Source organism: Vairimorpha ceranae (assembly GCF_000988165.1).
Source record: "Vairimorpha ceranae strain PA08 1199 chromosome Unknown NODE_62, whole genome shotgun sequence".
Classification (NCBI taxonomy): Eukaryota; Fungi; Microsporidia; family Nosematidae; genus Vairimorpha; species Vairimorpha ceranae.
The window spans coordinates 1-24,450 of NW_020169357.1; the positions used below are offsets into that span (position 1 = coordinate 1).

The 24,450-nt window shown below is 27.1% G+C and overlaps 10 protein-coding genes across 10 annotated transcripts; 7 read left to right on the forward strand and 3 right to left on the reverse strand.

The window, feature by feature from the left end:
- Nucleotides 1-1,945: 1,945 nt before the first annotated feature.
- Nucleotides 1,946-2,179, forward strand: AAJ76_620001946 (hypothetical protein; the record flags this gene model as incomplete). Its single annotated transcript, XM_024476161.1, has 1 exon — nt 1,946-2,179. The coding sequence occupies one exon, from the start codon at nt 1,946-1,948 to the stop codon at nt 2,177-2,179; it is 234 nt and encodes a 77-aa protein (XP_024330269.1).
- A 1,170-nt stretch (nt 2,180-3,349) lies between these two features.
- Nucleotides 3,350-3,709, forward strand: AAJ76_620003350 (krab-a domain-containing; the record flags this gene model as incomplete). Its single annotated transcript, XM_024476164.1, has 1 exon — nt 3,350-3,709. The coding sequence occupies one exon, from the start codon at nt 3,350-3,352 to the stop codon at nt 3,707-3,709; it is 360 nt and encodes a 119-aa protein (XP_024330270.1).
- Nucleotides 3,710-9,301: 5,592 nt separating this feature from the next.
- On the reverse strand, nt 9,302-9,637 carry AAJ76_620009637 (hypothetical protein; the record flags this gene model as incomplete). Its single annotated transcript, XM_024476165.1, has 1 exon — nt 9,302-9,637. The coding sequence occupies one exon, from the start codon at nt 9,635-9,637 to the stop codon at nt 9,302-9,304; it is 336 nt and encodes a 111-aa protein (XP_024330271.1).
- Nucleotides 9,638-10,030: 393 nt separating this feature from the next.
- On the reverse strand, nt 10,031-10,195 carry AAJ76_6200010195 (hypothetical protein; the record flags this gene model as incomplete). Its single annotated transcript, XM_024476156.1, has 1 exon — nt 10,031-10,195. The coding sequence occupies one exon, from the start codon at nt 10,193-10,195 to the stop codon at nt 10,031-10,033; it is 165 nt and encodes a 54-aa protein (XP_024330272.1).
- A 915-nt stretch (nt 10,196-11,110) lies between these two features.
- Nucleotides 11,111-11,437, forward strand: AAJ76_6200011111 (gag-pol fusion protein; the record flags this gene model as incomplete). Its single annotated transcript, XM_024476157.1, has 1 exon — nt 11,111-11,437. One exon carries the CDS (start codon nt 11,111-11,113, stop codon nt 11,435-11,437), a length of 327 nt encoding a protein of 108 aa, XP_024330273.1.
- Nucleotides 11,438-11,727: 290 nt separating this feature from the next.
- Nucleotides 11,728-12,120, forward strand: AAJ76_6200011728 (hypothetical protein; the record flags this gene model as incomplete). Its single annotated transcript, XM_024476158.1, has 1 exon — nt 11,728-12,120. One exon carries the CDS (start codon nt 11,728-11,730, stop codon nt 12,118-12,120), a length of 393 nt encoding a protein of 130 aa, XP_024330274.1.
- Nucleotides 12,121-13,160: 1,040 nt separating this feature from the next.
- On the reverse strand, nt 13,161-13,316 carry AAJ76_6200013316 (hypothetical protein; the record flags this gene model as incomplete). The annotated part of the gene is made up of 1 exon (XM_024476159.1): nt 13,161-13,316. The coding sequence occupies one exon, from the start codon at nt 13,314-13,316 to the stop codon at nt 13,161-13,163; it is 156 nt and encodes a 51-aa protein (XP_024330275.1).
- A 1,060-nt stretch (nt 13,317-14,376) lies between these two features.
- On the forward strand, nt 14,377-15,690 carry AAJ76_6200014377 (hypothetical protein; the record flags this gene model as incomplete). The annotated part of the gene is made up of 1 exon (XM_024476160.1): nt 14,377-15,690. The coding sequence occupies one exon, from the start codon at nt 14,377-14,379 to the stop codon at nt 15,688-15,690; it is 1,314 nt and encodes a 437-aa protein (XP_024330276.1).
- Nucleotides 15,691-21,122: 5,432 nt separating this feature from the next.
- Nucleotides 21,123-21,287, forward strand: AAJ76_6200021123 (hypothetical protein; the record flags this gene model as incomplete). Its single annotated transcript, XM_024476162.1, has 1 exon — nt 21,123-21,287. One exon carries the CDS (start codon nt 21,123-21,125, stop codon nt 21,285-21,287), a length of 165 nt encoding a protein of 54 aa, XP_024330277.1.
- A 387-nt stretch (nt 21,288-21,674) lies between these two features.
- Nucleotides 21,675-22,055, forward strand: AAJ76_6200021675 (hypothetical protein; the record flags this gene model as incomplete). Its single annotated transcript, XM_024476163.1, has 1 exon — nt 21,675-22,055. One exon carries the CDS (start codon nt 21,675-21,677, stop codon nt 22,053-22,055), a length of 381 nt encoding a protein of 126 aa, XP_024330278.1.
- Nucleotides 22,056-24,450: the final 2,395 nt, after the last annotated feature.

The window sequence follows — 24,450 nt, forward strand, 5'->3', positions numbered from 1 at the left end:
TAAATCTGCGATTCATTTATCTTTAGAAATAGACTGGTTTATTTCCCCTTTAAAAAACATTGTGGATAATATTGAAAAAGAATATGATCGAGTAAAATCTAACTGATATATTTAATAAAGTATTAATTGACACGATTTTCACATACTTTTTAACAAAATCTACATCTGTACTATCTTATAACTAGTAAAAAAAAAAGAACATTACAGCTTTACTGTGCAAATGACGATAACGTATTTTCGATTGAGGTGTCTTTCAATAATAGAACATACGTGATAATGATTTATTAAGGTCATATTCGACTTTATCATGCCCTTTATTTGGGGAAGAAGTTTTATAATAAATTTATAATATATGTCGAGAGCATCAAAAAGATTGACATTAAATATAATATTAGTATTGTGGAACACAACATCCTACCCCCTCATTTGATATCTTTCACGTGGTTCCATCCTTTTTTTTGCTACTTTGATCCATTTCCCCCTTTTTTCTACTTCACTGACTGTAACTGGTCTCTCGTATATTGCTCTTCTGTTTTTTTTGTGTAAACTTTTTTACTATTGTCAGTAGATGAACCATCACTGACCATTAGAATCCCTCGATCCGAATGTTCCGTCAACCCGCCAAACGTCTAAAAGAATAAATTAAATAAAATCAAACAAACAGTAAGGATTTTGGGACACCTAAATAGTGCCAAAATCAACTGATAAAAATATTAATTTTGTTTGACGGCTCTCACGAGTAAATTAAAAAGCTATTTAGGGAAAATGTTTCCAAAAGGGGTATCATGGGTTTAGAGAAACAGAAATCATGCAATAAATCATTTCTTTCAACACCTTCTTCTGCTACAGATCGATAAAACAGCCCTATCATACATATACTTGATCGTGTGATTTAATTATTGTCATGTTGACGTTTTTGGTTTTCTTTTCTGGCAGTCTTTCTTTAAACTTGTTTATAGTTTATCAACGGGATCGCAAAAGTTATATTTGTATATTTTTTCGAAGAGTAAATGTAGTTTTGATCTTTTGTAATTTAAATTAAGTCTACGCCTCATTTTTTGTATTATTTCTGAATTCGTTCTTAATTATCTGGGACAATTTCATTTGGCGTTGGCTTGTACAAACATGTGTGTACTGATTTGGTCTCGTGTTTTTTTAAAAATTTTCAAATTTTTACTAACTAGTTGGGTGCTATTGTCTGCTATTAATGTCCGCGGTGTTCCAAATTGTAAAAGCCATTTTTTTACCTTTTTTATTTACGTTTGAATCATAGTTTATTAAGATAATATATTTGACCAAATGGTGTATATATATCAGTTATAGTCAAAAAATTTCCTTTATAGTCTTCGTCAGTTGTTTTGTAGTTTCTCATGTCTATCGGCCCGAATATATCGATGCCAATTTTTTCAAAGGGAGATTTTCCGTGATTGGGGTTTGTTTATCTTAGTATTTTAGTGGATTTCTTATACGTTTTACATGTATTGTAATTATTAATTACTTCACTTATTGTTCTTTTAACGTTTTTTCAGGCATAAAACTGTTTAATGTTATAGTAGGTTATGGTTATACCGGCACTACTTCATCTTTCTACCCCATCCGAATAACTACGTACAGAATTTTTTAAAGTGAACGTAGTTATTCGAAGGGGGATGGAAAGATGAAGTAAAGGTAAAAAAAGAATTATTTTTTAACCCCTCTTATGTAAAATCTAAAAGAGGTAGTTTTATGTTTTAAATTTAGTGAAGCATTTTTTCTAGAAAATGCCAAAACAATAGAATTTTTTATATAAATTGATCTTATAAAAAATGAAAAAAATTGTGTGAGATGTGACAACAAAATGAGGATTATGGTGGCTGCCACGTATTTACGTATATAGACGGGTATACTTACAGATGCTCTTCTAAAGGCATGCAGATCAAAGCCAAGCCTAAAGAAGGGGTCTAAAATGGCCATCTTGGATATAGAATTTGTAAAAATTCTTAGGGAAATGTATTGCTGGGTATATGATTATACCCTAAGACAGGCCATTGAATTCTGCGATTGTTCGGAGAACACTTACATTAAAATCAAAGACCTGATTTTGCAAGTAATTTCTGAACAAGAGCCAGAAATGGTTAAAATAGGTGGAAAAGGATTGGAGTGCAGTTTGACGAAGCGGCTATCTGTAATGGGGAGTTAATACCTAACCCATCTAGTATTCTAGACAACAAATCTAATGTACAATGGTTAGTAGGGGTGTAGAAGAGGGAAACTGTAGGAATTTTGTTCTAAAGCTTGTTCCTGACAGAAAGGTTCCGATTATACTAGACATGTTGTACCCGTATCTATCATTGTTATTGATGGTTATCCATCTTACCCCAGGGCTGTTACTAAATTTGGATCTTGCCATGAAGTGGTAAACCACTCTGTTGGGTTTTTAATGCTTAAGGAGCACATACGAACCAAATTAAAAACCTGTGATCACATCTTAAGCATGCCTATCGAAAACGTGCTGGCATAAATAAAAGCTGAACAAGTTTGTTTTTAAATAAGTGGCAATGGAGGAAATGAAACGTTCAAAACAGCGAAAACAGGATAATTAGGACTTCATTATATAGACTATACAAATGTTTAGATTTCAATTTTTTGTAGCCAATCATTTTTTTAAAAAATACATTTATTTTGTTTAAAAAACAAAGGGGGAAATGATGAAATAGCGCCAATTAATCGATGGTTTGAGAAGATTCAGGAGTTCGACTTTAAGATTGAGTATATAGCGGAAGAAGAAATGGTAGTGGCTGATTTACTTAGTAGATTATATACAGCCGAAGAAGAAGAGAAAAAGAAAAAAATTAGGCTAGAAAAGATAAACAAATTGAATGTAAAAGAAATAAGCACTTTAAATACGTTGACAAAAAAGAGATGTGTGCTTTTTTTAGCGGAAGAGAATGGGAGATTTATTTCGAGAAGAATAAAGAAAAATTGATTATTGATTGGCATTTGAATTAACTTATAGAAGTAAAACTACAGTATAATACAAGTTAAGAAAACAAAACTATAAGCCATTAATAAAAGATTAAATAGAAAGAGCTTTAAAGAGATGTGAGACGTGTCAGAAGGACGAGCGCAGTCAGTAATTTTATAATTATAGCAAGATATTTAAAAAAAGTTGGTATCGATTTAATTAAATTTAGGGAAGAAAGATTTTTTGTCATAGTTGGATTGATTACTTTGCGAGAAGATTATTGAGAAAAGTTATAAAAAGCAAGCACGCATCTGAAGTAATTACTTTTTTGAAGGATATATTTACTAAGGGTAAAAAACCAGAGTAAATAGTAACCGATAACGGCAAAGTATTTGAAATAAGGACATGAGGAAGCTTTGTAAGACATTGAGCATTGAACGCAGGAGGCTAAGCTTAGAGTCACACAGAATTAATGGTAGGATTAATAGAACCATTAGGACAATAAGAGATGGAATATTAAAAAGTAAGAAGGAATCATTTACAGACAAAGTTTATGAAGCAATTGAGAAATATAACTTAAGCTTCCATGCAGGATTAAAATGCATTCTGGTAGAAGCTGTAGATGATAAGACAGGGACAGTTATGATAGAGAATAGTTCCCAAGGAAGTTATGCTAAGAGGTTTAAGCAGTGGTATAGGCAACAATTTATTAAACACGAAAAGGTTAGAGCTGCTAAAAATGAGAATTTAAAAGGATGTAATTAGTACAATAAAGACAGATTTTTAAATCGGGGTATGATAATTAAGACCTGCTCAGAAGATTCTTATATAGTGAGACTTAAAAATGGAAGATATGTAAAGAAAAGATATTACGATCCGAAAGGACTTAGTAAGAAGACGCGTTTTAAAGCATGAGACTAACCGCCTGGAGCGGGATATTTTTTTCTATCATAATGTTAAACCCCAATTATGTCAAGCACTAATATTAGTTAGTTTTTTTAGATTTAATATTCATAAAACCAAACAGATTTTTTAGATTGGATTATTATAAAATTTTACAAAAAAATTCTTTTTTTGGTCCCTTATCTTTCAGTATTTTTACAAAAAAAATATGGTTTTTTAAGCCTTATCTTTTAGAACTTTTTTGTAAATTTCCTATGGCAAATTATTTTTAAGGGATGATGTTAAAATCATTATAGTAACAGATATATTTGTTTAATTTTAAAACAGTAACTTGGTTTCGTCAACCTCGCTAGAGGTTACGACAGTTTTGTAACGAAAAAACATTATGATTCGAAAGGACTTTATAAAGAGAAGCGTTTAGAAAGAATTAACTAACTATCTGGAACAAAGATATTATATTATTAAACACCAACTCTGTTATTCTTTATAGATAATAAAAAAACTAGTGAAGTTAAAATTTAAAGCACTAAACGTTTATTTTAAAAATTATAATTGTCAATATCAAGTTTATTTACCTTTTCTCTTTCTTGCACGAAATTAAATAATTAAAAGTTAAAATAGTTAAATATGAGGAATTAGGAATCCTTGACGATAATTTTTCTGTGTACTTAATTTATTGTTATTTTTGTAGGACTTATTCACATAAAAAATTGTAAAATTTAAATTAAAATAGAACTTTCTAAAAATAAAACTTCGTGAATTTAAAAATTTTATCGCTTGTTTTTCTCTTATCCCTTGAAGTCGGGTGTATTAATAAAATTGCCATGCACTACGTGCATAGCTCGATCTAACATATTAACTTCTAGAATACGCTTGTTGTATTTTTTAATACTAGGGTACTCATCAGGAATGCGGCCAAATGAGAGATAAGCCTCAAGGGCGCCTAAGATTCTAAGGCTTGTTTTTGTAGTCTTATGGGTAATATTGATATAATTTTAAGATAAAGGAAATTTAATAATGTTTAATCGTGATAAATCCTATTGTTTGCTCTTCCGCCTTGTTGGTATGCTAAATCGATTTTAACTATTCATTTTTTTCTTATATAGTTTTATTTGTTTAATAATGTGGTGCCCGCGGGGATACGCCCTGCTTTTAAAATATTTTTCAAAAATACATAAATTTTACAATCATTATTTTATTACTTTTTGATTTCTACCTTAATCCACACTCTGGGCTGTACCAATTCCCGCGCTATACCATTTTCTCCTCCTATTATTCATTTTTTGATCTCCTTCCTTAAAGTTTTTATTTTTATGATTTTTTTTTAAAATGCGATTGTGAGTTTTTAAAACTAAAATAAATAATTTATACAATTTTTTGTCATAGCACAAAGGTTATGACAATAATAACATTACTCACGACATGCAACAATATAAACAAAGAATATATTAAAAATAAACAAAGAAAACAAATAGAATAAGTGTGGTAATGGTAGATATTACTACAAGTAATTTTATTATAGTTGCTCACACTTCCTTGAATTCTTTTTTTATAAAAACATTTTTATAATTTTTTTATAATAAATTAAAAAATATAGTAAAAAAATATAAAAAAAAAATATTAAAAAAAATTGTGACTGGCTATGTTGGTAAAAACTTTCTAAAATGTTTTCTACATGAGCTTAATTAAATTTTTATTTACACGTTTAGTTTCATAGTATCTTAGTTCGTATATTGAACTAACTACATCAAATAGATTGTTTATTTAATCATTACAGTAAGTTTGTCCAAACAAACCATTAAACGATTTTATCCTACTTTACTATGTTGACACGTTCTAATACTTTTTGTCTTTCTTTATTTTCACTGATTTGTTTGTTTAATCAATTTTAAAAAATATATAAAAGAATTGCTGCTTGAGAAATCAAAAATGGAAACGAATAAACCGCTTAACAAATCTACAAACGCGTTATTCTTATTTTTCAAAGCACGGCAGTAAATAATACATTAGTTTTATTTTTGTTGCAATAAAGTACTGTATGATTTTATTTTTTTAATATAAGCTACTACAAAACGTTTAAAAAAATAATTAGTCTTACAATTAAAACGAAATGTCAAATTTAACTCAAACTTTAAAATACAAACACATACTTAAAAAAATAATATCTGTTATTTAATGTTTTTTGATTTAGAAAAGTTGTTTTAAGCTTTTTAATGTATCTAAGGAATATGATGGTTTTGAGGCTTTTTTAAAAAAAATAAAAATTATTTATTGATTTTATCACCTCTTTTTTTAACAACATCAATCATCCTCTTCTGCATTCTAATGACATATTTTAACAGATTTTCGGATGTAAAACTTGATTAGGCTACTAATATCGCAGAATGCAAATTTTGAATATTACTAAATTGTTTTCCATTTTTATAAAATATTTTTGACATATCTGCCGATAAATTACAAGAGGATTCAGATTTGGACTTAATGACGGTAGTCCACGCAATGAAAAAAGATATATTTCTTGGGGTATATATATAAGTTTTCTTGTTTTTATTCATTACAGGCCGTCTTCGAAACTTCTAATCCCGAGTCCATCATCTTAAAGTTTTCCTTTTCAATACCTACTTCTAACCCCAGATAAATGTCGGGGCTTCGGCGACTGGCTATAGCTAGGCTTTACAGTGTCATCTTAAAAACTCTTGTTTGTATATATGCCTCTGTTCAAAACTCCAATCCTAGGTCGTTTGCATATAGGGGGTGATGATTTGTTACTATACCATCCCACGTCATCACATAGGGGATAATTTTAGACTTAACTTACGCATTGAGGTTGTATGGTTTGCTAGAATTTATGTTTTTTCTCCGTTTCAACAGTGTAGGGTTTTCAAAACACGTGGTTAACTTCTACTATTGTAATTTCTTTCTTTATTTTATCTACAAGTCCATGCAATCAATATTATTATTTTAAAACTATATCTTAGTTGCACAAGCTCGATGGCAAGATGCATTATCTTCTTAAAAATATAATTTAAATTAAAATCTACCTCATTACAATTATTTTTTATACTCTCAAGAAATGTTAATAAGAGAGTTTTAAGCATCCTACTATAAGCAATGCTTTTCTATTTATTGTCACGGCTCCAGAGAGCGACCTTGCATAGAGAGTGACCATGTTTAAAATTATATCGTTGCTCTATTTTAAATAAATAATCCATAAAATTATTTATCTGAAAGCATCTATATACTTTTTTTCAATTTCTTTTTTAGTGTGGCCTTATATTTGCTTTTTTTTAAGTATAATTTTGTCATTTTAATATAATTAATTGAAATCATAGTTAATTAACAGAAAAAATTAATTTAAGAAAAAACAAATTTTATTGGAAAACGAAGTTTTTTAAAAAAAATAATATTTTAAATTTTTTATTTAAAAGTTTTAATTTTAAAAGAATTGAGATGCATCTTTAAATTTAAATTAAAAAAATTATTATAAAAACTTTAAACTTGTAATTAAAAAATTTACTAAAAATATATTTATTTTAAATAAAAAATTAAAATTATACGATGCTATAACTATGTGTTATATACAGAGTGATTGGCATATCAAATCTATATTAGATTACTTTTATAATCAAACGGGGATTAAGAACGTAAACAAGTAAAAAAATAGAAAATTAATCAAAAGAATTTATTTTTTTCACTAGGCTTATTGATACAATTTCTTCAATACCACTATTTTCAACTTTAGTACGATTATTTGATAGAATTTAGTTACTTTTCTAAGTGTAGAATAAAATGTGTCTAATTTTAACTTCTTTGTTTTACTATTTATATCAAAACCTTTTTTTATCAGAATATTGTCATCCATATTTATGTCATTAATAGAATTATGCATGCATTTTCTGTCCATGCGTGCTAGATATTTTTGATTAGCTTAAATTGTATCAATGACTTTATATCATCCTCTTTAATATTTTTAAGTTGTACAGTTTGTTTCAAAAAAAAGAAATATTTTTTTACAAGTAAAGATTTTTTTGATAAATAACTATTGTTTCGACTTATTAAGACAATTTTGCACTACAACTTTTCAAAATTTTACAGCTTTTTTGACGCTAGAACTTTAATTATTTTCTTTTTTAAAAAAAAGGAATATTATAATTTTTGATTCAAACCTACAATTTTTCCGGCAAAAAATACATTCTTTTATACTTTAAAAAACCAACCCTATATGCTGTTGACTTTTAAAGACAAAATTGAAATTATTTTGCTTTCCAACCAAAAATGCCTCAGGTCAAAGTCGCAAGAAAATCAAGATTTCACAAAGTACAGTATCTAAAATTGTAAAAAATATGGAAGAAAAAGGCACAGTTGAACGATCTAAAAGGGCTGGCGGGAAAAAGAAGTTACAAGCCAATGATGTTACAGCTATAATTAAAATTAATAAAAAAACCTAAAACATCATTAAGAAAACTATCTATTGAACTGCAAGCGAAGACCAATCGAAAGGTTTCTTATTCAACTATAAAAAAGACACTTAATGATTATAATATTAGAGCTTTTACACCAATAAAAAAATCATTCCTTTTCAAAAAAAACATTTTGATCCGGTTTGAGAAAAGTAGACAATTTTTACTATTATCACATAATGAGACAAAGAGATAATTTTTTCAGATGAGAGCAAGTTCAACCTTTTTTGCTCTAATGGTAAAGATTCTGTGTGGCGTGAAGCTTCTGCAGGCCATAACACATGTAATTTGTCTGCATCTGTAAAGAATGTTAAAGATCAGTAATGGTATGGTGATGCTCTTCATATTTTGGTGTAGGAAAACTTGTTTTTATTGAAGGTAAAATGAATGCTGAATACTAAGTATGTTTTATCTAATAATTTACCTGATTCGGCTAGATTAATGGGTCTGCAAGATTACATTTTTCAACAAGACAATTATCCCAAGCATGCTGCAAAGCTGTATTTCAAGTCAAAACAATTTAAACTTCTTTCTTGGCCTGCACAATCTCCAGATTTAACTCCAATTGAGACACTTTGGGCTATTATAAAGCAAAAATTATCACAATATCGCTCTAAAAATTTAAATGAATTGAAAGAAATAATATTACGTAAATGGCAGCAAATTTCTCATTGAAATTGTGTCAAAAATTGGCTTTAGGCTTTTACAAAAAATCTTTAGCATGTTTTAGAGCAAAAGGAAATTATACTAAATATTAAAATAAAAATATTCCTTTTTTTTAAACAATTTTTAAAATTTATCGTTTAATGTAAAGAAAAAAAAAGAACCAAATACGCTGTAAAAACGTACATTAAAAAAATTTACAGCAAAAACAAATCAAGTTTTACCATAACTTGACTTACATAAAGTTCCAAAAAATATTCTTTTTTTTCAAATATATTGTATATCAATATGATTCTTATCCGGATAAATATGTTACTATCTATAGGACGTGTTATAGTAGTGAACTCGCTTCTACCAAAAAATAAATTAAATGGGACTTATTGGTTGCAGAATGTATCGCCACATTGTACTCATAAGTCTTCTTATCTAAAATTTCCAGCCAGTTTTTGCCGGCAGTAAACACACCATCACACAGATGCTTTTGCAAATAACGTGTTAGCGCTAAATTAAATCGTTCGATTTGACCTTGGCTTTGTGAATGTCCCGGCCTTCCATGTATCAGAACAATGTTTTTTTCCTTACAAAAATCAATCAAACAAAAATTTCTAAATTCTTTTTCGTTATCACATTGAATTATTTGAGGATCACCAAGTTTATAAAAAGCCATTTTAAGATATGAAAGAACCTTGGCTGCAGTTTTACTTTTGAGGGCATAATTTATGTATATTTAAAAATACATTTATACCCGTAAGTATCCAACAAAAACCATCATTTTGTTCTGCGTAAGTCTTCATATCAACAAGATCAATGATTAACCTTTCAAAAGGCTTCTTAGCCAGAATATACTTAAACTTTTCCTTTATCTTAAGGGGTTGAGCTTGCAAACCAAACATTTCACTCTTTACAAACTTCCCTAATGACAAATCTGGGAATCAAAAAAAAGAGCTGTTTGCACAACTCGTAAAGACGATTTTGACCATAATGGTTTTGGTTGTGCAGTTTTGTACTTCTACTTTTACAAAAAGACTGTTCTTTTTACAAATACCCGATTATGACCATTTTATGCATCTTTCAGATAAAGTAAATTATTTATCAAGATAAACGGCCCAACCTTCCTTTTTAAACGATACTTAGTATGTTTGTTGCCATCTACCGTCGTATCCTCGCCTTTAAGAATATTTACGATGTTATCATATTCTTCTTGCGATTTGATAGTAAGCCTCATAAGGGTTATTTAAAATACTTTAAAAACTTAAAAATTTTCATGTATATTAACTTTTATAAAATGAAAAGCAGATTAGTTAATAACTATGTTCAAGTTGTTATTTCAAAAAAAACTTTTCCATTGTTGCGTGTTTAATTTCCATGATGGCCTGTACAAAGATATCTAAACAAGCCTTTATTTAAATTTTTGAAGAAAAATGTGTCTTGCGTTCGTAAAAAGCTGACAGGTAGTAATTCTATAAAATATATGTATGTATCTATCTGTATTGATTAATTTGTTGTGTGGTGTGTGTGGTACAATGAAAATCGTAAAAAAACAGAAAAACGACTTTCTATCTATAACATAACATTACTATCTACTAATGATTATACAAATGATATAAGATATAATGCAAAGATCTCAATCAACACAAAGATGAAATGTAGGTTTGAGTTTAAAAAAATAAAGAAAAAGCATGGTTGCGCTTTGGGCCGCGACAATCAATAAATGGGGAAGAACGCGTTGTTTCTTTTTATAGCTCATTGCATTTATCGGCGGAAAGAAATTATTATACAACGGAACACGAGCTTTTTGCGGTTATAAAAGCCTGTGACCATTTCAGAGAATATCTGCTGTTAAGAAAATTTATTCTGAAAACTGACAATCAAGCATTAAAATACTTATTCAAATCAAGAAACATCAAAGCGAAACTGGAAAGATGGTTGCTACTACTACAAGAGTTTGATTTTGAGATACGGCACGTCGTAGGAGAAACAAATAGTGCAGATCACTTGAGTCGAGAATTTAAAGACACAATAAGTTGATATTTGCTATCCAAGAGCATGAGGAAAGAAAAAAAATAGAAGTAACTAGACAAAGAGGTTAGGAACTTATAAAATTTTACCATGATTTTTGGGTCATGGATCTAAGCAGAACATGAAATATAATATAAATGGAAAATACCGGTGGGGCAAAATGAACAGTGACATAGACAGTTACGTAGATAAGTGCTATATATGCCAAATGGAAAGCCCAATGTCAAAATATAAAGACATTACTCCGCTTACAGTTAACCAGATAGGTGACGTTTGGGAAATAGACATGGTGGGACCATTTCGAGAGAGCGAAGACGGCTTTAGATTTTTAATTACAATGATAGATCACTTTTCTAAGACAGCGGAAGTAGTGCCGGTATACACGAAAGATATGAACACGGTAATTCAATTAATAGAAATCCGAATTGTAAAAAATACGAAGTCCTGAAGGCAATTCTAACAGATAATGAAAGAGAATTTAAGAATAAAATATGTGAAAGATTTGCTAAGGAAAAGAAACTTGTCTGGAAATTTGGATCCCCTTACAAACCAACGACAACAGGTCTTGTAGAACGTTTTAACAGAACATTTTTAGCAAAATTACGAAAGCTAACAGAATTTGGGAAATACGATTGAGCCAAATGTACAAAGAAAGCAAATAAAGCATATATGTGGTCTTATCACCGAAGTATAGGATGTGCACCAATAGAGATACACAAGTGAAGAAGTACGAATTATATGGATGAACAAGACAGTGTTAAAGCAGGCAAGGACAAGAAATATTATCAGTGTGAAGCAAGAGAAAATCTTAGGAAATATCGTTTAGAATATGGCTGTGGTGAAACATCTAAAATTTCTGAAAATAATAAACCAAAGGTTGGGGATAAAGTCTGGTATAGAGCTATTAACCCACAAGAAGGTAAATTGGAGCCAAAACGGCAGGAGAAAGGTATAATAGTTGAAATTAAGTTTAATTCCTATAAAGTAAGGTTAGAAGACGGTAGAACAATAGTTGCAAGCAAAAATCATGTTAAAAGTTTAAAAGAGGAAGTAGCACAGGACAGTAAGGATGTAGACATGTCAATCAGCAGTATTGGGTTAATGGATTTGATATGTCTGTTATATAAATAATAATTATTAAATAAACCCATGTTTTATCCCAACAGTTACTATTATCAAAACAATCTATTACTATAAAAGTTTTCTCAAAATAATTTTGGTTCTTAATATTTATTTTCATTAATAATCCAAGTTACAATCTTGTTAAATTCAAGTTTAACGTTATTATAAGGCACAAAGGCAAGTTGTAAAAACATTCTAAAAATAAATTGATTTTTTTTGTATTCCCTGATTAAACCTAATCCACATACGTTTCGCCATATGCCTTAACTAAAGTAAAATGCGCAACCTCTAATTTTAGTAGTTGGAAAAGCATCTTTAAGTGGTGTAATTACTGCCACCACAAAATCAATAATAATTTATTTATGCATATTCCAATTAATTAACTTTTTTAAATTATAAAAGACATTATCATAATTTAATGGTGTTCTATGTTTCATTAATATATATAATAAACTAATATTAACCGTTAACACATTAGATTGTATAACATATAACTGTTCAAAATCTGTAGATGTAACAATAAATGTTCTATCCATAATCCAATATTACCATTCTTTCAGTATTAAAAGATTTTCTCGAGTGCCGAAGAAAAGAATTCTGTTAGGATCATTGTAGCCAGAGTCATGTAAAAGAAAATCGTCACTATTTACAGTTTTTTGTACTTATTAGGAATATCATCGTAAATACTGTAATAACTTTTCAACCACCTTATAATTAAAGGTGCAATTTTATTAGCTATAAAATATATAATAACTATTTACGAGGAGAAGATAGAAAAACTAAATAAAAGCAATTACGACAAACATTTCCTGGCTTTTTCAATTGTTTTTTACGAGTGTGAGAAATTAAATTGCTCAGTGTTTTATTTTTTCGTAACTTTATAAGAAAGTATAAGCCAAGATCTTCAAAAAAAACGAGCTAAAATATCTTTTGTTGGCTCATTTGTAGCAGATGCTTGCTTTTTAACCATATTAGACATCTGTTTTTTCATTAATATACAATCATTTTGTTCATGAGTATGATGATCTACAGAACTTTAAAATTTAAAATCAACATCTGTAATAATTTTCCTTTACAACCTTTCCTATGAGTATAACGCCTTTAAGGCCTTTTTTTGCGACACCATCGGCATTGTAAAGATAGCCTTCACACTCAATCACTAACTTTCCAAATTTGAATTCCAACTTGTTTATTTTTTTGGTCATGGCTTGTGGGTTAAAAAAAAATTTTCGTCAAAAACAGGCGAAATTAAAGTTCTTTCATAGTTTCATCCCCAAGGGGTAATTTTTTTTTATATTTAAATTTAACTTTTAATGTTTTTGACATGGCAACGACTTGTTATACTACAATGCAAGTTCTACATAATAATGTTATTTTAAATGTTATGAATTCTCTTTTATCTACCTATCATATATCTTAATGTAAATAATAACTTCAATGTCCTGTCAAGTTGTTATTCCCGTTGGTTAAGCAAAGGGTGCCTCTAAATACATTTAGAACTGTCCTTTGACACTTTATGTGTGTCTGCTTTTAAATAAAAAATTAAAATAAAAGTAACAAATTTTAAAAAAAAATTGGCAAAATTTAAAATCGAAGGGAAAAAAATTAAATTAAACTTTCCTTATCTTTTTATCATATAGTAGATATATAGATGATTATTAAAATAATAAATTATACATTTGTTTTAAAAGTTCATAACAAGAACGTTTAGTAATTATATCGTTAATACTTTACTTTTTTAAGTTAAAAACTATAAAATAATTAACAAACAAATGTTAAATAATGAAATTAGAAAGATAAAGTAATAATAAAAAAACTATATTATAGCTTTTTGATACTTTATCTCTTTGTGTTTATGAAGTGTCTTAAAGTGACACAGTTATTTTCAAATTTTACTTCTGTAAGGATTTTTCTAAATTCTTGTTTAATTATAAATATTTTTACTTATTTATTTTTTAAATTTTGTTTATTTTTCTAAAAGTTTATGCCAGCCGAATGATCAAATATATATTAAATTTAATGAAAAATAGATCAAACATTTATAATGTTAAAATAACAAAAATTTGCTTTCAGATATAAAACCAAGTAAATAAATACAGATTTACTGATAAATTAAATGCTAACTCCCACCATGGCACAAAGATTGCTTTAATGAATCATAAACGTTTATTCTATTTTTTTATAAAAAGTTGTTTAAGATCTTAATCTGTTTAATTATAGATTTTTTAAAAATATAAAAATTTAAATTAAAAATATATCCCTAAAATGTTCAGTTTCTTTTATTTTTTTACAGGCATATATAATTCAACAAATAATGATTTTATCAGTACTATGGAATCTGTCGTAAGTAATATGAATGAAAGTAGCGCAAAAAATAAATATCAATATAATCAAACTTCAAATAACAGCGATGACACAAATCAATTTTTGGAACAAGAAGATTTTGAATTAGCAGAGATTATTGAAAATGCTCTAGATTTAGAAGAAGAATTACAATATAAAAATAGACTAGGCTCTGCCTCTTATAGTCCCATTTTTTATACAATGAATTCTCAGTGTTTTAAAGATAGGAATAATGAAACTCTAGATACCTCTGTTATAAAAAAACTTATAATGGACGATAATAGTAAGTGTGTAATTTCTGAAGATGCAAGGCATTCGGAAGATAGTTTTCAAAATAGTTTTAGTATTTATAATAATCATGCGTCTAACGGCTTTGAATTCCAAAAACAATGTGATGAAGTTTTAAACTCTGATAAAGATGTTAATGACCAAAGTAAAAATATAAAATGTAAAGAGATTACAACATATAAAGATAAAATAGACTTAATGAATAAGTTTTATTATGCTTATATCGAAAAATTTACTAGATATCTGGTTTCTAAAAAAGTATTAAATTACAATCTTGTATTTCAAAATGGAAGAGTACAACCCAATAACAAACAATTGCCAAATTTAGACATATTTGTGGATTTTTGTAGGGGGGTTCTTAGTCAATTAAAATCCGCATTTGACAGAGCCAAAAATGAGCAAATTTTGATTTCAAAAAAAGATTTCTTTCTTGGAAATATAGACCAAAAATTTATATATAAGTTATCAAAGGCCAAAAGGCTCTATTATATTAGAAAAAAAAATTTAAATAAGAGTATTGAATTTCAAATAAAAAAGATAGAAGAAGATTCTATTTTTAAAGAATCTTCATGTGAATCTATAAAAGAATTAATAGTAGAATGCAATATGTTTTTAAAAGAAGTGTTAAAATATCTTTTGTCTTTTACTTTAACTACTAACCTACAAAAAAGGAATTTAAAATTTATTTACAATGAATGTAAAGATATCTCACAAAGAATAACAAATATTTCACAAACTGTACAACTAGAATGTACGGTTGTAATTATAAACATGCTTATTGAAAGATTAGAGCGCCCTCGGTATTTTTTAGTTGAGATGAATCGTAATTTACTTTTGTTTTTCAATTCTATGACATATTTGTCTACAAACGTTAAATGGTTAATTTCCCCTTTAAAAGACATTATGGATAGTATTGATAAAGAATATGAACGTAGAGAATTCAACTAATAAATTATATATATTTGAGGTTATATCTGGAAATGCTTCCAGATTTTAAGCAGCGTTCTATTACGCTTTTAATATATGTCTCTTCTGGTTTGTTATTTAACAATTAAATTTGTTTTTATAAAATAAAATTTAATACTTTTTGTTCCTCCTATGCATACTACTTCTCTATATCACTTTTTTGGGGTTAAATATTTATATAAATTTTTTTTATAAAAAGTTAATTTTTTATTTTTTTTTATTTTTACATGTGGTTATAATATCACAACATTTCTAATTGATAAGACTTTTTTGCATTTTATAACAAAACTTACATCCGTATTATCTTTTAATAAATTAAAAAAAATAATTTAAAAGTATAATTATCCTCAAGCATATATTCAGTATAAAGTACTTCAGGTAAATATTGAAATCTTAACTATGGAAAGAAGCAGAGGAAGTTTTATACTTGAAAATGGTGTTAAAATGTTCCGCGCTAACAGCAAAAAGGGATTAAGCCAATCGATAAGCAAGCACTTACTGAAGAATAAATGCATATACTAAGTAATTATACTAATATTTAAAATTAAATTATTTTTTAACTATTCTTATTATTAGAACAATATACTTTACCGTAGAAAGAACAAATAACTCACGGTAAAGCAAAATTTATTTGAAAATTTAGATAATAAATGTGATAAAAAATGTATTCCAGTATGCTAATAATATTGTTGGAAGTCGCCAACAAGTTGGTAAAAAATTGCATCTTCATAGTTAATTATTTCTTTTAATGGTTACGTTTAAACTATGTTTAGGATAATCTGGCTTTATTTGTGTTTTAACGTATGGGCATTTGAAACACGTGATTGGTCATTATGACTACAACAAATATATTTTTTATTGATACACAACAATTTTTTATGTGATATAGAATATTACAACCTTTTACAATGTAGTGTATACAGCAATACCATCTACATGAGCATGTTTATATAAATTTTGTAACAAGTTATTTTTTTACCTTTATTTAGATCTTAATAATGCGATATTTTACTACATTCTCATACTTTATTCTTATAATAATTTTTTTTCCAATATTTAAATTTAATTAAAAAATATAAAAATTAAAACAAAAGAAAGGATACGAATGAGAAAAAAAAGGATATGCAACACAACATGAATAAAACGATTAAAAAGAGCAGTTATTACATCACTTTTTAAAGAAAACTGTCAATACTTCCTTTAGAACCGTAAGGTGAATATTTTCTGCAAAAAGACTCGGGCTTTCGGCATAATCTCAGGTGAGGTTGGTGTAACAAAACTGCCTCGCAAATAATATACAAATTTAGCTTTTTTTGTAAATAATTTATAAAGTCTTACTTGTGCCTCTTTTTGTTGATTCTAAGCTCTTTTCGTAAAACACCATACCCTTATTTTTAAGACTTTCATTTAAAAAATAAAATTCTTTTTTTTTATATTTAAATAATAAAAATGAAAGGGATACCATAGCTTTTTACTTAGCATATTTATTTACATTTAATTTCTTTTATAGACTAAATTTTACCTAAAACCTGTTGTGTTTTAGAGCTTGGTTTTATTTCATAATATTTTACCTTAAGCTGAATTATTGTGCCACTGGAGTCATTGGTGGCAAAAAAAAAAATTGTCTAGAATTTATTTTAAATCCAGTTAGCTCTGCGAGAGTGCAGCAAGATGAATTCAATTAAGAAAATCGAAGATAAAGCATTAAACTAGAAAGCAATAAAAATGACATACGTAAAACTAAATTTATAATTTTGAAATTCTTATTCTACAACAAACAATTAAATAATCAAAACCCTTAGAAATTTTTACAGATATTTCAACTATTGATTTATTAGAATGGTAAAGAAATTTGGAAATATAAAACAATTAAAAACAAAGCACAGTAAGTTTAGTATTCTAGAATATTTTACAAGACTTAGATATTTGAAAAATCATATGAAAGTTTAAAAGGATACTTAATTAATAAAAAGTTCCTAAATCGTAATTTTCTTATTGCTAAGAAGTTAGAGAAGTTTATCATTTAAATTATGGCACTATAAAAGAATATCTACAAGAAATTGAAGGATGTCTAAAGTTTATAGCATTATTTTAAAAATTTCACAAAAGAAGTATACATAAAAATTAAGGGAATTTTAAAAATCCTAATGCTATTCCAAAGCTTATTTGCAAAAAATATAAAGTACAAAGATTTTGATATGGTTTATAACTATTTGAACGAATTAGAGAATAAACTGTGTTACTACCATTGTTCTTGAAGGGGATGGTTTGATTATAGGAGACTTGGATTTTTATTTATTAAACTTGCTTAAATGATTTTATTCTCATTCTGAAACGTTTGTGTTTCAGAGTCCTGTTTCATATTTGATTGTTTTGCTTTAAGTTTAATATTTGGGTAGTTTACTGACACCATTTACAAACTGATAAATAATTCTTTAAAAAAAAATGTTGCAAATTTAAAAATTTATAATTTTTGTGACGAACGCAAATACGATTAATATAATAAAAAAGAAGTGAAAAAAATCATGGAAAAGATTTGAAATCGATAATGCCTTTTTCTAATATACTTGAAAACTAGAGTATACAAAAAAGGTAAATATTGGTACTTAGAACGAGAGAAAGATAATGACGAAGGCAAATATGAGAGACGTAACATTATTGTTGATATATTTTATAACTTTAAGTTTGTATAAGTGAAATAAACGAACCAAACAAAATGACGGAGAATACAAATTTTACATTGTGAAAAGTAGAATAGGCAAGGAATCCCATATTGAAAGAAAACGTGGAGATTGAGTTTATATCATTCTGGGAAAAAAATGGCAGAAGATGAGAAACTAGATTGCATCCTATGAAGAGTCGATTACGAGAACGTTAACTGGTACCATGATATAATGAAAGAAAAATGAAAAGATGTTTTTCTTTTGCAATGAGGAAAGAAATTGCAATGGTAGAATTTGGAAAGAAACAGACCAAGTTAGGAAATATCTAGGTTGAAACAGGAGCTGGAAGGGGGAGTTTACGAATTTATTAAAAGAATGAGGAAAAATAATAAAGATTGTTTAATTACCAGTAAATAACTAGCTAAAATTATTGTGGCAGGGTTGAAAAAGGAACTAGACGAAATAAAAGCTCACTTTCTGAGAAATTATGATATCAATGAAGACTCTTTTGATAGAATTAACCACCGTAAGACTTTTGTGAGACTGAAACGAAAAAGCTTAGTGAAATTGTTGTTAAAAAGAATGGATCCTTTATAAATAAAAAAAGGCCAGTGTCAGGATCGATAGTAGGGCTTTTTGTTAAGAAGGAGGGCCATATTGCAAGAAATTGTCAAGTGACAAATAAGTTTACTTTTATAAGAAGGCGGATGTTAATGGAGTAAAGGGGGAAAAAACGACATAAATGACATTCTAAAAATATAATAAAGTTTAATTTATTTTATATAACAAAAATTACGGCTGTTTTTGACTCAAATAAAAAGTAATTTTATTAGCAGACATATAGTCAAAAGCTCTGGTTAAAAACACACAAAATCAATAAAGCTTTTTAGATGTTTAGATGAAAAGTTCGAGTGTGTAGAGCACAATATAGTAGATATGATACATAGAAACGTAAATTATAAAATAAAATTTCACATTCCCTAAAGTTGAAAGAGAAAAATTCTAATTGGAGGAGTGTCTTTAAAAACTATGTTGAAAATTTTAAGAACGAGTATGAATGTGAACTAAACACCGAACCTGACAAAATAGTCGTAATAGAATACACAGTTTACCTAAGAAGCTACAAGTTGGAATTAGTAGAGTAATGATAAAATTAATGGAGAAAAATATATGCAAAAGCCAAAATTAACATAAATAAACAATATTTGGCCTGTAATAAAACCAAATGTTGATGTAAGAGTTACTACAAATTAGTGAAGTTTAATTGTATTTGCTACCTAGCATAAATGAGATACTTTTAATTTAAAGGAAAAAGAATCTTTACAAAACTAAATATAGAAGACTGATTCTTTTGAATCTTACTAGCAAAAAAAGATATACATAAAATAGCTTTAAAATACAAACATAGATTATATAGATGGACAATGATGCCAATGAATTCAAAAACTAACCTGGGGTATTTCAAAGATTTATGGATAGTGTATTTGAAGAATTAATAGTAAAATGCTTTTTCTGTATTTTTAGATGATATACTAACACTTGGAGATGATGATAAGGGTCAGGTGAGGTTATGAGAAGATAATGAAAAGATTAAAGAAATGTAGTTTAAAGATTAAAAAAAACCGCATTAAAGCAATTCAAAGTAGAGTTTGTGGACATATTATTATTTTTGACAAAGGTGAATCGAAGATGAAGAAGATGCAAGTAATTGATAATATTAAGTGTGGTATATAACAGCCACTGAAAATATTGTAAGTCAAAAATGTATTTAATAATTTTTTGTTCTTTTGTAATCTTGATGAATAAAATAAATATTTATAGTAAGATAAATTAAAATAATTTACATGTGTTAAATTATACCACATACTACCTCTCCATAAATAACTAATTAACAATTTAAAAAAGATTAACAGTAGCATATAAGTTATTTTTGCTTACACCTTAGAATCGAATGCTATATCGGAGAAAATAAAAGGAACAATTTTAGAAGTATTAAGAATGAAAAAGATAAAGATATAAAAGATATAAGAAGAAGGGTGTACTTAGGATTCATGAAAACTACAATTTTAGTATAAAAAATGCACCGAGAACTCTTTTTACGGGTTATAATTTATTTAATCTGAGAAAAGAACTAGACGTAGTTTAAGAAATAAAAACAGCTTAAAAAAGATCATGGAAACAGGAATTAATCTAGGAGATTGCATGTACAAAAAGAATTAAAGCCAAACAAACTGAAGAAGAGATATTGTGGACCATTCAAAACAATGGAAATACGGAAAAATATGGCATGGTATAAATTAGACAATGAAGAATGGACGCACGTAAAAAATTTAAAATTATAGGTGAGGCGCAGTGTGATATATTAGTATCACAACATTAATTAATTTACAAGACACCTGTCAAAAGATAAAATTTTTATTAATTCTTTAGTAGATTTTACAAAAAGTTATTTTAAAACAAAGTACAAAAATTATACTTTTTTTTTAAATTTTTAAAAAAAATTATTAATAAAATTTATGGAAGGGAAGAGAATGAACAAAGAAATGTTTATTAGGAGTCATGTAGAAAACCATAAGGATATAAATGACGATGCAATAATATAAAGAACATTTATTAAGGTATAGTAGAATTTTATTTTAAAACAATACAGTGCCTGTACTACAGGACAATAGGAAGTCCTGATGACAAAAAGAAACTGTAGGAATTCTTGGAATAATAAATTATTACTGAAAATTTATAAAAAATTTTTCGATGATAGTCTGCCTGCTGTTTGATTTAATAAAATTGGATGTTAAAATTGTCTGGAAAGAAAAACATAAAAGAGCATTCCTAAAGCCAAAAAGAGGACTAAAAATATCAGTTAGTATATTCCGACTCGACTTCTTACAGCCGTTTATATTGGAAACAGGAGCCTAAAAACGGGAATTGCAGGAATATTGTCATAGAAATATGATATTATAGATAAACCAGTTGCATTTATGTAATGATCAAACTAGCACATGATCACATTTTTAATTTATTTGTTTACACCCAATCCGTTTACACTATACTTTTTCTATCTAAATCTTATGCATTCAGTTTCAGCACTTTCATCTAGCAATTGTTTGTTTATTTTAATCTATTTATTACTATAAATACATTTCTAACTGATAATTTAAGGAAGGAACAATATGAAATTAGACAGACACAATTCAAATAAACAATCCTACTTATAAAACTCGACAATTTGCTTCGAGGAAATTTATGCAGCAAGAGGCAAATTATTTTACAAGTTAAATGAAATGTTTAGCAATGTTATGGTCTATGAAATATTTTAAGCATATTGTATATGGCACCATATCTAAATTAATTACTGGTCACAAGGCGCTAGAATGCTTGAATTCGGGCGAAATAGAGCTTCTTAGGATACAAAAATGGTTGGCTAGCTATCAAATTTTAATTATGAAACTAGAGTATAAGAAAGATAGTGAAATACTCCGCGTAGACTACTTGAGTAGAAACTACGTTGATGAAGTGAAAGATAAGAAAGATGTAAATGGGGAAGTAGCAGATGAACAAAAAGAAAAGTGTGGTATTATTAACCATATGTCATTCATTATATCTTTTGTTATAAATATTTATTTTCATTTAATATTTTTAATTAAGAAGAAGAACAATTATTTTCTTATAAATTATTTGACTTGAAATATCTTCGGTGGCTGTAACATCACAAACTCATTAAATTTAGTAGAGACGGCTATTAAAGCCTTAAGCTAAGATTACTTTAAAGCTATATCTAGAGACAAGACGGTTTTTTTAAAATACGTCATTTTAACTTTTATAAATTGAAAATTTTTCTATCTAGTAAAATGATAAATTTAATTTATAAATATTTAACTTCCAATTTAAAAACATCTAATACTATGAATAAGAAATAGTTTTTATAAGGCAAAACTGTTTGGAAGATCTTATACAATTTATTATAGATCTTATAACTTTTGTTATAGCAATTATATTTTTTAAAAAAGAAATCCAAAAAATTTTTTTTGTCAGTGGGCAAACAGAAAAATTACTTTTGAACAAGATTTGATTGTTGATGCTAATACCTCTTTGATTTTCCTACAGAATATGAAGAATGTTATTTATATGGAAAAAAAACAGAACAATAACTTTAAGGACTATTTTTTTGATAATAGAAATTACGAAAATGAGAATTGAAACGGGGAAACTTTATCTTTAATAGCAACTGGCCTACATTTCATAATAATTAAAGTAAAACAGTAAGGAAATCTATTTTTTCAATAAGAAAAGGCAAAATAAATAATTTAAAACTCAAAAAAGAAAATAAAAATTTGTTTATAACTTCCATTAAGATTTAATGAAATTGAATTGCGTGGCAAAATCAATCACGGTTATCTTACATTTTAACTGAAATCAAGAGTTTCTAGAAAATTTTTAAATGGCATAGTTGTGAGGAGATTAATTTTTAAAGTTATAAAAGATATGTGTATCGTAGCCAAGTTTGCTTACGATCAAGTGAAAAGATGTAATGAGATTGTTAAAATTACAGCAAATTTAATGGTCCATTTAAAAATAAATAGTTAAATTATACGTATTAGAAAATAATAATGAATAAATTTTCTTAAAAAGCGAATTTCTTGTTTAAACTTAAATAAATACTTATCATAAAAACGGAAGAATAAAAATTAGAAATAATAAATTGATGTTTATATCAGAGAAAGAAAATTGCAGTTTGGGTGAATTCTTATTTGACAAGATTTATTGTGTTAAGTGTAAGAAAGTAATATTAGTGAAATTAGTGAATTTTATCGCGATTTTTAAGAACTTTAAAGTATGAAATTAAGAGTGCCACAAAAGATAAAAATTAAAAAGGAACCTTTACATTATAAAACTTGTTCTTACAAAGTTTTATTAGCCATTTTAAAATATATTAAAGAAAGAATACACAAGATAAGAAATTACAAAAATTATTGCGAGATTTAACATAAATTTCCAGGTTCTGCATTTATTATTGAAAAAAAAATAAGGATATAAGATTAGTAATAAACTATTAATATGTGAATAAATTTATTTAAAGTTTTAATAATACAAAAAAATTTACTATTAGAAGGAAAAAAATTTTATTCTCAATTGAATTTTAAAATGGATTTGACGAACTGCCTTTTTATTATAAAAGTAGAGTAGCAACCAAATTTCATATATTAGGCAGGATTATTAGTATAAAAGGATATCATTTGAGATAAAATCTTGTTTTAAATTGTGTATAAGTTATATCAGAATTTTAGAGAGTATATGTTTAATCCGCTATCATTTTGCCATATTATCATATTTGCCTCACCTTAAATTGTATTTTAACTTAAAACAATCTTAGGGAAAAAATATTTGAAAAAGTAATCTGAACAATTTTTTATTTTTTAGCCCTTCTTTTTTTAAATTTGAAAAATTCTTTGTATTTTTAATAAAGAAAGAATAACACAAGTATCAAAATAAATTCTAAAATCACAGTACAATGTTTTCATGCATTTTTCTTTAATTTTATTCAATTTTTCAAAATTTAAAATGTGCGCTATTGTCATTTCATAATTTAAAGTGTGCAATGTTTTATTTTAAAACAATACATACATGCATAAAGGCATATACACATAATTTAAACAAAGAAAGCATGTATCGTATTCGAGTCTTGTTTTAAATGGGATAGCGTTAGCTAGTTGATATATAAAAATAATTTATAGTAGAAGAAAAGATAGATATAAGTCTAATTTCATTTAATTAAAAATATTTAGCACGCATGGACAAAAAATGCGTGCATTATACTATAAATGACATAAATATAGATGATAGTGTTTTAATAAAAAAGATTTTAACACCAAGAGTAAAACAAAAAAGTTAAAATAAGATTCATTTTATTCTACGATTAAAAAAGAAGTTAAATTTTTAGCAATAATAGCATTAAAATTGAAAGTAATGATGCTGTAAAAATTGTTTTAATGACTTTAGTAAAAAAAATGTTCTTTTTAATTAATTTTCTTTTTCTTGCATGTTTACGCTCCTACTCCTTATAGTGTTATAAAAGTAAACT